Raw genomic sequence first — 14,686 nt, forward strand, 5'->3', positions numbered from 1 at the left:
GCCTCTCCAGCTCTCAAAACCTCTGGGTCCATCTTTATTTCTGCCTCCTTCTGTCTTTCTCTGTCTCTGTTTTTCTCTCCTTTAATGCCTTTGTCTCTTTCTATCTCTCTGTCTCTGTCTCTCTAAGTATCTCTGACTCTTTCTGCCTGTTTATTTCCATTTCTCTCTCTGGCTCTTTATCTCTCTATCTCTGCCTCTCTCAGCCTCCGTGTCTCTGTGTCTGTCTCCCTTAGCATCTCTGTCTCCTTATTCATCTTTGTGTCCCTGTTTTTCTTTTTTTTTTTTTTTATCCTCACCCAAGGACATTTTTCCATTTTTTGTTCAGGTAGAGTGGGGGGGAGAGAGAGGAACAGAGAGAGAGAGAGAGAAACATCGATGTGAAAGGGACACATCGAGTGGCTGCCACCCGCACAACCGACCAGGGCCGGGGACAAACTGCAACCGAGGTACGTGCCCTTAGCGGAAACCGAACCCGGGTCTCTCAGGACCGCAGGCCGACGCTCTAACCGCTGAGCCAAACCAGCCAGGGCATCCCTGTTTTTCTTTATTCTCTCTCCCTGTCACTGTATCTCTGTCTCCATGTCCCTCTCTGTGTTTCTCGATGTCTGTTTCTCTTTTTTCTGTCTCTGTCTCTGTCTCCATCTCTGTCTGCTCTTTTCTGTTTCATTTTCTCTCTGTCTCTGAATCTTGCTGACTCCAAGTCTCTGTCCCTGTCCATGTCTCTGTTTCTCTCTCTGTCTTCAGATCTCCTCTCTCTGTCTCTGACTCTCTCTCTGGGCCTCTCCATGTTTGTCTCTACCTCAGTTTCTTTCTCCTGTTCACTGGCACAGCTGGGGACAGCCTTGCCTTTTCCAGTTCCACCCAGCCCCAAGGGCCAGCAACAGAGACTGTGGCCGCCTGAGAGAGTCAGAGGCCATGGACAGAGACCTCAGCGCCACCGGCCCTCCACAGCTGTGCCTCAGTGAAAACTGACACAGAGGGAGAGAGACACCCAGAGAGACCTCAGTGGTGCAGCCAGATGCGAGGGAGAGAGAGCGAGGCAGACAGATTGAGAAGGAGGGCAAGGAGGGAGAGAGAATGAATACAAAGAAAATCAGAGATAGAGAGAGAAGAGACCCAGAAGTGAAGAGAAAGCAGAAGTCTGAATCAAGACATGGAAGTTATTGCAGAGAGAGATTTTGTCTTCAAAGAGACCACCACTAAAAGAAAAAAAGAGCAAAGGCTGGATATGGAAGATGCCGGGGTGGGTGGGCAGCAATGGGGCAGCAGTGGGAAGGGCACCTGCCTCCAAACTGAAGGTTCAGGCTGTGGGGGTCAGTCTGTAGGACACATGGCTTGAGCCAGCTCCCGTCAGTCCAGGGAGGGGCTGAGCTGGGCGGTGGGGTGACTCAGGGCCCCAGAGCTTCCTGTGACTCAGCTTTGGTGTCAGTTCTAGAGAGGGGAGTGGAGGGGGACAGGGGTCTCTATAAAAGAGAGGAAGTAGGGAACACCAGACGACCTCTATGCCTAGGTTGGCCCCTAAAAGTGGAACCGGGGCTGCTGCATGGGACTTTGAGGGGAGGAGCCAACTGGGGGTGTGGACTCTGAGGCCCAGACTCCTGAGTCTGAGAAAGGAGGGGTTTGGGGGCCCAAACTCCTGGGTCTGAGGGAGGAAGGGCTAGGGGCCTGGACTCCTGAGTCCTGAAGGAGGAGGGGCTGGGGGTCCAAACTCCTGAGTCTGAGGGAAGAGGGGCTGGCTGGGGGCCTGGACTCCTGAGTCTGAAGGAGGAGGGGCTGGGGGCCTGGGCTGGTCTGCGGAAGGAGGGGGCTGGGTCCCATACTCCTGGTCCAGGAAGACTAGAATAACTGATTCCAAAGTCCCTCGGACTTTTCGTTGGCCTTGTCCCAGCTGCCCCACCTTCCTCCCGGCCCCATCTCCGGGCCTGGAAAGGACCCAGGTGCTTGGGGCCCAGCCGGAAGGGGCTAAGGACAAAGGGTTGTTTAACTGCTCAGGAGGTGAAGAAGAGGCTGTCTGAGGCGGAAAGGTCACTTGTCACCCAGAGCTGGTGCAAGGAAAGGCGGGGCTGAACTCGGTAAGACATCCTGAAAGTCAGAGGCCTGTGTTGGCAAATCCTCCAGGGCAGTCTTTTGGCTTTAGGCAGTGGGTGGCTTCAGGGCATCAGGCTACTGCCACTTAGTGGTGGTTTTAGGAACTGCAGGAACTCTGCTTGTCTAGCCTAGTTTCGTATGGAATGGAGCGCCTCCTGAGTGCCAGGGACTGCTCTAAGTGTTGAGGGTATAATGATAACAAAACAGACAAATCCCTGCCCTCATGGAGCTCTGGTTCTGGCTCTGGCTCTGGTTCTGTGAATCTTTACTTCTTTCTTTCTGTGTATCTCACTGGCTTTACTTCTTAGTTTCTATTTTTTTAAATATGTTTTTTAGAGACAGGAACAGAGGGAGAGAGAGAAACATGGATGTGAGAGAGAAACATCGATTGGCTGCCTCCTGCACAGCCCCCAGACTGGGGATCGAGACTGCAACCTGGGCATGTACCCTGACTGGGAATCAAACCAGACCTCTCAGTCCATGGGACAACACTTAATCCACTGAGCCACACTGGCTGGGCTACTCTTAGTTGCAATCTCCTGGACTTTGTCTTCAAGTGCATGTCTTTTTCTTTCTCTCTGTTTTTATTATTTTCTTCTTTGTATCTTGTGTTCCCCCATCAATTAAAAATTATGTATATTATACCTGGCTGGTGTGGCTCAGTGGTTGAGCATTGACCCATGCACCATGAGGTCACCGGTTCAATTCCTGGTCAGGACACATGCCCAGGTTGTGGGCCCAATCCACAGTGGAGAACATGCAGGAGGCGGCCAGTTGATGTTCTTTCTCATTGATGTTTCTATCTCTCTTTCCCTCTCCCTTCCTCTCTCTCTAAAAATCAATAAAGAAAAAAATGTGTTTTTTTTTTAAATGATGTATATTGCCCGGTCAGGGTGTGGGTCAGTGGATTGAGCATTGTCCCATGGACTGAGAGGTCCCGGTTTGATTCCCAGTCAGATCACATGCCTGGGTTGTGGGCTCAATCCCAGGTGGGGGGCATGCAGGAGGAAGCCAATCTATGTTTCTCTCTCACATCAATGTGTCTATCTCTCTCTATAAAAAATCAATAACAATATATATTAAAAATTATGTATGTTATGTGAAATTATATATCATAATTATAAACATTATTAACATATATAATTATATATTAATATATAAATCTATATTTATCAATCTGGGAGTCTAGAGACCTTGGTTCAAGCCTTGACATGGCCACTGACTTTCTTTCTGTGTGCGATCGAATGCACATACATTCTGGTTTAGAGTGCATGTGTAGCTCTGCTATTCCTAGCTGGGTGTCCTATGAGACCTATAAAGTGGGAGTGATAATACCTATGTCACAAGGTTGCTTGAGGATTAGGTGAGATGGACTATTCTGAGCCCTCATCACAGGGCCTGGCACATGTTGGGCATTTGTGATACCTTGTCTCCCCTCTCTGTGCTGGCATATGGCTTCTCTAAGTGGTAGACTCTATATCCCTTCTCCTTCAACCTGGCTGGCTTGGGACTTTCCCTGACCAATAGAATGCATCAGAAATTATGCTGGGCCAGTTCCAGGTCCAGTTCTCAAGATAACTCGAAGCTTCTGCTTTTGTTCTCTTAAAACTCTAAGACCTCCATACTGTGAGGAAGCCCAAGCTAGTCTTGGAGAGGCCATGCAGAGAAGAAGCAAGGCACCTGGCCAAAAGCCTCAGTCCAGCCTCAACTGAATGCAGCTGCATGAGTGACCTCTGGAGAGACCAGCAGCAGTGCCCCGTTAACCCTCAGTATCATGAGAAAGAAAACACAAGTTTGTGTTAAGACACTGAATTTTGCAAGATTTGCTACAAAATAATAACAATAAATATTATACTCTCCTGTTCACTTTGATGTTTTCCATAATAAATATATATATAAATAGATGATATAGATATAGATATATAGATATATAGATATATAGATATATAGATATATAGATATATAGATATATAGATATATAGATATATAGATATATAGATATATAGATATATAGATATATAGATATATAGATATATAGATATAGATACGACCTGGCTGTGTAGCTCAGTTGGTTAGACCATCACCCTAATACAACAAGGCTGAGGGTCTGATCCCCAATGAGGGCACATACAAGCATCAGCCAATGAATGCATTAATAAATGGAAAAACAAATCAATGTTTCTCTTTCTCTCCCTTCCTCTCTCTCTAAAATCAGTAAACAAAAAAATGTGTTTTAAATATATATGTGTAGCCTGGCCAGTGTGGCTCAGTGGTTGAGCATCGGCCCATGCACCAAGAGGCTTCTGGTTCGATTCCTGGTCAGGGCACATGCCCAGGTTGTGGGCCTGAACCCCAGTGGGAGGCATGCAGGAGGTGGCCAGTCGATGTTCTCTCTCACCAAAGTTTCTATCTCTCCCTCTCCCTTCCTCTCTCTCTAAAATCAATAAAGAAAAAATGTTTAAAATATATATATGTATATATATATGAATATGTATGAATATGAATAAGTAATGAAATAGATCATAGAAATTGCACTTTATAAATTGCAGCTAGTATCATTTGCTTCTATCTTTTTGCCTCTGAGTCTTCTTGACTCTTTCAGTTACTGCTTGTCTTTCATGTTTTCCCATCTTTCTTTTTCTTTTTCTCACTCTGTGTCTACTCCAATGGTGTCAAAACCTCACTAGCCACTTCCACCTCCATTTACTGATTTCCACCACATCGACCTTCTTGCTGATCTTCAAATATGCCAAACTCTTTTCTGCCTCCGGGTCTTTCTTTTCCCTGTGTCTGAATGCTTTTTATCTCCAATATCCTCATGGATTAGTCCCTCACTTCATTCAGTTCTCTGCTCAATACCATCTCATCCTTGATCATCTCTTCATAAACGGTACCCTCTGGCATCATAGATAATCCTGTATCCTATTCCATTGTTTTATCTTTATCATGGCACTTAGGACGATCTAAACGATCTTGTTATCTTATTGTTTTAGTTGATTAGAACAGGGATCTTACCATCCCGGTGTTCAGAACAGTGCCTGCTAGGAGATGCTGAATGGATATTTGGTGAAGGAATGCCCTTGTTCAATGGTATTGATTGTCTCTCCTCCGACTCTACCCTCTCAGCTTGTTCCACCCTGTCCTGGAGGTGGGAGGACGTTGTTTCCTCATTTCCCAGTCATCCTTGCCCCTATGAGTTGCTGTCTGTGGTTCTGAGACCCAATGCTCTGGATCTGTCCTTGGTGCTGACTTGGGTTCTCCCTTCCGTTAAGCTGGGAGGGGAGAGGAATCTTGGGCAAGGGTCAAGATGCTGTATGATCCCGGCATATATCATCTGAATCACCGAGAGAAGGTAGACATCTAGATTCTGAAGGGAGGGAGTTCCTGGATCACTGTTCAGCAGGTATTTGTTCTATCTGCCTGTTATATCCTTTTTATTATGGAAAACTTCAAAATACAGAAATGAACAGAAGAGTATAATAAACTTCCATGTACCATTTAACAAGTACCAATGCTGGTTAATTGCATTTGACCCACTTCTTCACTTCCTCCACTTTTTAAATGCAAATCCCAGACCTAGTATCGTTTAATTATATGTTGTTTTAAATTTTGTTTCTTTCTGTTGAGGTAGGACTTACACATTGTTAAATTCAAAAATCTGAAGTGTACAGATTGATGCAGTTCTGCCTGTGTATAGAGCATCTCCACATCTCAGCAGGTTCTCTGGTACCCTCTCCCAGCTGATGACCAGGTATAGCCAGGATTCTGATCTCTATCCCCAAAGATGAAAAAGCCTCAATATGGGAATCCAAAGACCTGGGCTCTAGCCTTGACTTTGCTGCTGGCACCATTTTTTTGGTATGAAACACAATTCATGTAGAAAGTGCACAAAATATCAAGGTACATTTTGGACAAATAATTACATAGTGAACCCCCGTGAAATCATTACACACATATCCAGGAGAATATTGCCACTCCCTAGCAAGCCGCTTCCCAACTTCCAGAGGAAACCACTACCCTCACTCATAAGACCTTTACTCCTCCTGACCCACAGCTCTCACACACTATTTGCTCAGTCCCTCCTTCTCCTTCCAAGCCCTTCAACACTAAGTGGCCCCTCACCCTGGAGACCAAGAATGAAGGAACCCATCACCAACCTCTCCCTGGTCTCCCTGCCTCCAGTCTCACTCCCCCTGGTCTGAACCCTGCATGGTCACAGGGAGAGCTTCCCATCACCTGGCTTTGACCATGCCTCTCCCCTGATGTAAGCCCTGCCCTAGATCCCCATTGGCTGCAGGAGAAAATCTAGAAAATGTTTTCCTCACCCCTCAGGGCCCTGCCACCCTCTTCATCCTCATCTTTCTTTTTCACACTTTATACACAGATCATGCCCGTATGCTTACTGTCCTTCCTACCTGGATTGCCCTTCCTTCCGCTCCAGTGCTAATTCCTAATTGTCATTTCAGTGTCTTTTCAGAGATTTATTCCTATCAAAAACCTTCTTCCCGTAGGCCCTCATACTTCATGCTTTACCCACCTCGAGTTTCCAGGTTTGTGACTGTCTCCTCCAGACCAGGATGCAAAGTTGTGTCTGACTCATCACTGGGTCCCTGGCATCACCCAGCTGAGAAGAACAGGTTATAAATGTTTCTGACTGTCCCTTCCTGCAGCTCTGTCTCTTCCTTGTCCCTGTTCTGTCCTGCTGTCTCTCTGCCATTTAACCAAGTTTCCTGAAACCTTGTCATGAGCTGGTCCCTCTGCATGAAATGCTATTCCTCCCTCTGTTAGCCTGGCAACCTCCTCCTCCTTCTTCAGGACCCAGCACCCACTTTGTCCTCTATGAAGTCACCCTGATGTCCTAATGCCCCAACCCTCCAGTCAGAGGTTTCTTCTCCACTTTTCAGCCCTTTCGGCACAAGAACCCTCCTTATTTACTGCCCTGGTCTCTCTCAGAGCTGTGTCTATCTGAGCCCCAGTCTATGTCCCCCAGCAGACCTAGAACCCCTCAGGGGTGGGATTCTCCAGAATCACCCAGCACAGAACGGATTACAAATGTGTGTTGAATCTCCAGTGAGATTACTTCTGCTTCTGTGTCTCTGTTTGCATGAGCTCATCCCTCTGCCTGGAATGCCGTCCCCTTTTCTGTCCATATGATGTGCTTTAAGACCTGTCACCAGGTTCTCCTCCCTTCGGCACCAGCCCCAGCACATCTCTTCCCCAACACTGGCTCCTCTGTTCCCGCATAGCCCTCCATTGTGGGCTTGTGGCTGTCTGAGCATGGATCTGCCTCTCCCATCAGGCTGGGACTCACCTTCATGGCCCCCATAGCCAGTGCATGCCAGGAACATGGGAGGATCTCAGTGAATGATGGACACAGATATGTATAAATCCATGTTTGGTAATGCTGAGTCTCTACCATCTTTCAGCTGCATTTCCGAGATCTGTGTCTGATGCGGTCCGCTGTGTGTAAATGGAAGCTTGGAGGGTGAGGGGTTTTCCTTACTGCTCCCACCACACACACAGTCCCTCCCCAGGACTGCAGAATGTCTTCACTGTGTGTTGTACACAGCCTTACTTTTGACCGGGGAACTCATTACACAGTGAATGAAGTGTGGCCATAGGCTCTCTCCTCACACCCCATCACCTAGAAGAAGCTTGTCTGATAAAACAGTGGAATGACTAAGTTCTTGTTGCCAATGCCCTTAAAGGTTGGGGTTCTGTCTCACAGGATTCAGTGCATGCTTCGAGGGTTGACTCCCCCATAACCCAAATACGTGGGTCTGAGTGTCAAGTGGTGGCAAGGTTCCTGTCACTATTACACCTAAACCTGGAATATTTGCTTCCCACCCCTAAGACTTTGAGCTCTGCTGGTTTGGAGGTCCTGGTTCCCAAGCAAAGAATGCTTCCACTAGGGGGCATAGTGACGGTTCTCCTGAATTGGAAGGTGAAACTGCCACTTAACCATTTTGGGCTCCTCATGACACCGAATCAGCAGGCAAGGAAGGAAATTTTTCTCGTTGCTGGGTGACACTGTTACACAGCAGGGCAGGAAGGCTATGTCTAGAATCCAGGGCCCTGTGCAAACTGAAGTGCTCCTAGTGTAAGTGGAATCAGATTCAACATGCCCAGCAGCCCACTGCTTTATTTTAATATGTTTTTGTTGATTTTAGAGAGAGAGAACGATGAGAGAGAAACATCATGGCTGCCTCCTGCATGCCCCCTACTGGAGATCAAGCCCGAATCCCAGGCCTGTGCCCAGACCAGGAATCCAATGGGTGACCTCTCAGTGGTGCATGGGACAATGCTCAACCAACTGAGCCAACCCAGCCAGGGCCAACACCGCACTGTTGATTCTCACTCCCTTCCATCTGTTCTTCTCTTTGGTAAATGGCACCACTATTTACCCTGTTCCTCAGGCCAGAACCTCAGAGTTGTCTTATCTTTTCTTCCCCTCACACCCCTCCACCAATGTATCAAGTCCTATCACCTCCACCAACAAAATCTGTCCTTTTCCAACCTCTCTCACTACATCTGTGTCCTCCCCCCATCATCACATGTGTGGACTAGTACAGTGGTCACCTCATAGGTCTTGGTTTCCATTCTTGCCACAGGGATTTCAAATGTAAAGCGTGTACAGAGGACAGGCTATAGGACTTCATTTATATGAAGTGCAAAAATAGGCAAAATTCACCCACGATAGAAGTCAGGGCAATGGCTACCTCCAGGGTAGGAAAGTGCCTGTGAAGTGCTATCAGGGAGGCTTAGGGGGCGGGGGCTGGAAATGTCCCGTATCTTCATCTGGGTGGAGGTTACTCAGATGTTTACTTCATGCATTTTACTCTGTGTTTTTACTCTGTGTTTATGGCTTGATGAAAAGTTATATGTAATTATAATATATAACATAGTACATACACTCTATAACATCCATACTATAATACATATATTACATTATATATATAATATACACATATTATATACATGAATATATACTTTTATATATATAGTTATGGTAGCCCCCTGCTCTAAATCCACCGATGAATTCTTTATCAGTCTTGGATCAACCAGAACAACAGACCTAGTAATATATATAATGTGTGTGTGTGTGTGTGTGTGTGTGTGTGTGTGTGTGTGTAGTGAATGTGGCGCTGGCCAGATGAGTTTGAAATTCGTAGGGTGGGCTGTCTGGAAGGGCAGGCTGGCATTCTTGGGCATGGGCTGAAGTTGCTGTCCGCAGACAAATTTCTTTTCCACGAAACCTCAGCCCTGCTCTTAAGACCTGTCAACTGATTGAATGAGGCCCAGCCGGATGATATAGGACAATCTACAAAATACCTTTGCAGTAACACTGAGATTTGTGTTTGGATGAATAATGAATGGACTATCGCGTAGCCAAGTTGACAATCAGACTGACCATCCCAGCTTTAAACCACATTTGCAATGAAATCCAAATCTGCTTTCCCCACTAGAAAGGTCAGCTCCTGGAAGGTCAGAACTTTTGCCTGTTTTGTTCAGTGCTGTAGGCCCCGCAACTAGAACAGTGCCTGGCACATAGCAGGTGCTCAATAAATGTGATGTTGAATGAGTAAAGGCACCCAGCTTCCCCTCCTGTGTCAGGGTATGGAGACATCTAGAATCCTTCTCCTCTTGACCTCACAGGAGTGTGGCAGTGTTTCTGGGATGTCCTTTGCCCCACAAGGCTGCCTCTTGAGGGAGAGTGACGTATGGGGGTCCATCCTTGTTTTGCCACTTACTCTGAAATCACACTCTCTCACAGTCTGCAAAATGAGGATGCAACCCCACTTCTTGCTTGCCTCACTGGGTCGTTGGGAGGATCAAGTGGGGGAAAGGATGTGAAAGGACCTTGAAAAGTATATGTGCAAGAGGATCAAGTTTATGTGCTTGTGTAAATGTCCTGCACACCCTGGGTTCCTTCCTACCTCCGGATCTTTGTCCAGACAGTCCCCTCCATCTTGAATGCCCTTCTTCCTACTTCTCTTTGCCAATGCCTTTTTATCCTTTAGGGGTTTGACTGAGATTTACTTCCTCCAGGAAGCCTTCCCCAGTCTCCACAGATTGGAGAATTTTGCCTGGTTCAGCTTTGCCTCAAGTGGGTTTCTGTTGAATTAATTAACACCCATGTGTTTGGGAGGCAGGGTTGTCTAGTAGGTCATGAGGCTGAGAGTCATGCTCTGGACTGTTCCTGCGCTACATGAGCAACTGCCTCCACTTCTCATTGCTCATCTGTCACCTGGGGATTGTGACAACAGCCCACCTATGCTGGGCAACTGTTGTGTCCCAGGTACTCCATGTTCAGCTCATTAAATCCTGACCACAACCACTGTGAAGTAGCTTTTGTCATTATCGGAGGTTTTATTTTCACTTCTGCCTTACAGATGAGGAAACACAGGCACAGAGAGATTAAGTAACTTGCCCAAGGTTCCCCACAGGCTAAAAGATAGAGTTAGGATTCGAACCCATTTGGCCTGGCTCCAGAGCCTGGGCTCCTCACTTGCACGATATACTGCCTCTCGAGCCTCTCATGATGATACTAATAAAGACATCATCATAGCTCCCTGCTGAAGCTGGTCCTAGGCTCCGGAGTGAGAGTACAGGGAACAGGGTCATGGGGTGCTCGAGCCTGGCTGGTGTTCAGCAAGTAGTATCTTTTTTTTCCCAATTAAAATTTTTTTTCTTTGTTTAGTTTAGAGAAAGAGGAAGGGAGAGGAAGAGAGAACATTGATTGGCTGCCTTCTGCATGCCCCCCACTGGGAATTTGGCCCACAACCTGGGCATTGCCCTGACCGGGACTCGAACTGGAGACATCTTGGTGCATGGGTCGCTGCTCAGCCACTGAGCCACACCAGCCGGGCAACTCAGCAAGCAGTATCTATGATCAGGTTTCCTCTTCTTGAAGTGGAAGATGTGGCTTTTTCTCCCCACCTGGGGATGCTCAGGACCTTGCCCAATTTCTCCCACGTCTGGCGAGCAGGTGAGGGTAGGGCGGTGGTAGGGAAATGGGAGGGAGAGAGACAGGAATGCAACTCTATCTTAAAAAATTTTTTTTAATATATTTTTTTCTTTATTGATTTGAGAAAGAGAGGAAGTGAGAGGGAGAGAGAGATAGAAACATTGATGAGAGAGAACATCGATTGGCTGCCTCCTGCATGGCCCCCTCTGGGGATTGGGCCCACAACCTGGGCATGTGCCGTGACTGGGAATCCAACCAGCAACCTCTCGGTGCATGGGTCATGCTCAACTAGTGAGCCACACTGGCTGGGCAGGAATGCAACTCTCATTTGACATCATTTTCCACATTACAGGGACTGAAGCAGTAGAGGGTGGTGCCCTGCCCGCAGCATGCTGCTCATAAAGAGGCCAGAGGGGCTGTCTAAGGGGAGAGGCCGAGGGGTCCTCCCAGAGTGCCAACCAGTAGAGGAATCATGAGGAGCAGGGCTATGATGTGAGGTGCCAGGGGAGGGGTGGTGGCCGAAGCCATGGTGAAGGGCTCGATTACGGAGCCCCTGTTGCACAGGTGCCCCTCACAGCAGAAGCCCTGGAGGTCGATGTCTGTCCAGGGGCTAGTGGTGCCCAAGATGGTGCAGGAGGGCCGGTGGCAGGTTCTGATATACACAGGGACTGAGAAATTGTCTGAGGGGGAAGAGGGAGGGGGGAGGAAAACAGTGAGGAGGGGTCAGAACTGAAGGAAGCCAGGGCCACTACTGGGTTCACAGACTTACTTCCAGTCTCCCTCCTTAGACTAGGCCCTACTCACAGGGCCAGGCCTCCTCCCCAGTCCAGGGCCGTGCCTCCTTTGGGCCGGGCGGTGCTGTCTCCTTGCAGACCCAGCCGTGCCTTCTCCCTCAGAGGAGAGCTACAGCTCTTCATTCAGGGCCATTGTCCCTGTCTGGCTGCCTGTGCCTCTACTCTCAGGCCTTCCCACCTCCCAGCGCCTCACCAACTGTCATTTCGCCATTGCCCAGGAAGCAGACGCTTTGGTCCTGGTGACACTTGACCCGTCGGGACTTCTCCGGGGTGCAGTCCTCCGGGCGGATCCCCACGCAGGCGTAGCACTCGGTGCCGCTGAGCGTCTGGGGGTTGGGCGCTGGCAAGAGAGCGTAGACTCACTCTCGGGTCCCGGTTCTCCCGTGGTCGTTCGGGTCGCGCCCTGCAGCAGCGGGGCGCCCGCCTCCCCCACCCCTCACCGTCCTGCCCACGCCCAAGCCTGCCCTGGGCACACCTGGGCTCAGATTGGGGATGGTGTCATGGGTCATGAGGTCAGCGTTGCACCAGTCGGTGGTGCAGCCGCGTATCACCGAGTAGTCGGGTGGCAGGGAGTCCTCGTTCGACTGCATGTCGCCCTCGGACGGGCCGGTCCAGCAGCCCTTCTGTACCATAGTCACCGAGGAGCGGTACCCTGTGGGCCAGAGGGCATGGGCCTGATGCGCTGCCTCCTTCCTCGCCTTCCTCCCTTCTCCTCTTCCTCCGCCATCCACCTGCCCCCTCTAGTCTCAAGTCTCTCGGTCCACCCTCCTCTCTTCTCTCTCACCTTCCTTCTCCCTCCTGCCCCTCCATTTTCTCCCTCTCTCCCGTTCGAACTCTACTCTCCTGGCCACTCCTCCCTCACCCTTTCCCCTCTCTTGTCATCTCAACCCTTTCCTCCCCTGCTCTTGTCTCCCTCCCCTCTGCCTCCTTTCTGCCCCCCTCCCACCTCTTCTTCCTTCTCCCTGGTGCCTCCTCCTCCTCCTCCACCTCATGCCCTCATCCACCTCTTTCTTTCTCTTTCTTCTCCTCCCTTTCCTCCACCTTCCCACTTCTTCCTCTGTACCGCAGGCCGACGCTCCAACCGCTGAGCCAAACCGGCCAGGGCCCCACTTCTTCCTTATCCCTCCCTAATCTCTTATCCTTTCCCTGTCCCCCACTTCTTTCTCTTCTGCACACCCTTCTCCTCTTTTTTTTTGTTTTGTTTTGTTTTGCCGCTTCCTGCCCCTCACCAGTGTCCAGCGACAAGACAGCCTCTGAGCATCCGTAGGGACAGGAGATGCTGGGAAGTTTCATGCCACTGAGGTCAAAGGGCCCAAAGTAGATGTGTTGAAAGCTGTAGCATTGCAGGGCTTGAGACACTAAGGGGAGGAGCAGGGGTGCGGTGAGAGGAACAGGCCCGGGATGCGCCTGTCCCAGGCACTCAGGGCTCCACCTTGCCCGTGACAGCCACACCGGCCAGGCTGTTCTCTGAGGGGAGACAGGCCTTGTTGCTTTGAGAGAACCCGGGTCTGCTGCCACCACTGGTCATGGCTGTTCTACCTGGTGGCAGAATAATGGCCTGTCTGCACCTGCCAGTCCAGTTTTGTTTCCCCAGGCTGTTCCAGGTCTTGACTCTCTTACAGGAAGCTCTCTAAGATTTCAGTAGGAGGAAATGATTCATTCCTGCTCTGCCTGTTCGTCTCCCAACTACACTCATGATGTTCAGTTGCACTTAAAGGCTATTAATGGAAAACAGACGTCCAGTGCAGGCCGCGGGATGTGCGATCCTGTACCACACATGCACCAGCGATATGCACACAGACCCTTCAGCACTGACATAGTGCAGAAGAGCAAAATTGACAGGCTCATGCAAATCTCACAGACACAGAGTGTCCTGAAGGCATCTATTCATACACGGAACAACTACCCTGCAGACCCTCAAATAGAAACCCCCTAGACCAAGGCACAGCACCTCACACATGCAAAATCCTACTCACAGACAGAAAAACATGTGGTTATGGAACCAATAACTCCACACAGAGACCCGGGAGCACAGAAAGTCATACCCAGAGAGAGACAAGTACAGACCCAAGTATCACAGACACACAAGTAGAGAGACCACAATTATACAGTTAGAAGTATACAAAAACATACAATTTAAAATCATAGATACAAGACACATGGAGACATAAGACCCAGGTACACAGGGCGACAGACACACATATACACAGAGATAAATACAGGCCTACTGGTCACAGAGATGCACAAATACAAAGAAATTATACAAAATTATACATGCATCTCTTTTATAAAAAAGTGAAGTAAGAGAGAAATACACCCCCAAAAAAAAGCACTTGTTCAAACACACAGACATCAAAACCTGACACAGGAACACACACAAGCACAGAGACCCACAGGATGTGCTGACACACTGACACGCACACAGGCCTGGAGGAGCATACACACCAAGTCAGTTGTGTGTGGACAGCCTCCTCCCCACCTCGTGAACTCCTTGTCTTTTTTTTTTATCCTCAACCAAGGACATTTTTCAATTTTTTGTTCAGATAGAGTGGGAGGGGGAGAGAGAGAGAGAGAGAGAGAGAGAAACATCGACGTGAAAGGGACACATCAAGTGGCTGCCACCCGCACGACCCAACCAGGGCTGGGGACAAACTGCAACTGAGGCACATGCCCTTAGCGGGAACCGAACCCGGGTCTCTCTGGACTGCAGGCCGACGCTCCAACTGCTGAGCCAAGCTGGCCAGGGCATGAACTCCTTGTCTTTATAACCACTTCAATCCCTAGGAGTATGTTCCTGTTCTTATCCAAATTGGGGAGAGGGGGTTGCCTGAGGATG

At 49.0% G+C, this 14,686-nt stretch overlaps 1 protein-coding gene across 1 annotated transcript; it reads right to left on the bottom strand.

Annotated features, from left to right (window-relative positions):
• Positions 1-11,476: 11,476 nt before the first annotated feature.
• LYPD5 (LY6/PLAUR domain containing 5) lies at positions 11,477-13,158 on the bottom strand. Its single transcript, XM_036275963.1, has 4 exons — positions 13,080-13,158; positions 12,326-12,502; positions 12,044-12,190; positions 11,477-11,736 (listed from the first exon to the last, which is right to left on the bottom strand). Exons 1-4 carry the CDS (start codon positions 13,141-13,143, stop codon positions 11,477-11,479), a joined length of 648 nt encoding a protein of 215 aa, XP_036131856.1. The 5' UTR covers positions 13,144-13,158.
• Between the last annotated feature and the right edge of the window lie 1,528 nt (positions 13,159-14,686).

The sequence above is a fragment of the Molossus molossus genome, unplaced genomic scaffold (genome assembly GCF_014108415.1).
Source record: "Molossus molossus isolate mMolMol1 unplaced genomic scaffold, mMolMol1.p scaffold_m16_p_21, whole genome shotgun sequence".
Classification (NCBI taxonomy): Eukaryota; Metazoa; Chordata; class Mammalia; order Chiroptera; family Molossidae; genus Molossus; species Molossus molossus.

Coding starts and splice junctions, on each gene's coding strand:
- LYPD5 (XM_036275963.1), bottom strand. CDS start 13,143: ATGAAACTTCCCAGCATCTCCTGTCCCTACGGATGCTCAGAGGCTGTC. Junction 12,191..12,325: donor CATCCCCAATCTGAGCCCAG/GTGTGCCCAGGG, acceptor CTCTCTTGCCAG/CGCCCAACCCCCAGACGCTC. Junction 11,737..12,043: donor CAATGGCGAAATGACAGTTG/GTGAGGCGCTGG, acceptor CTTCCCCCTCAG/ACAATTTCTCAGTCCCTGTG.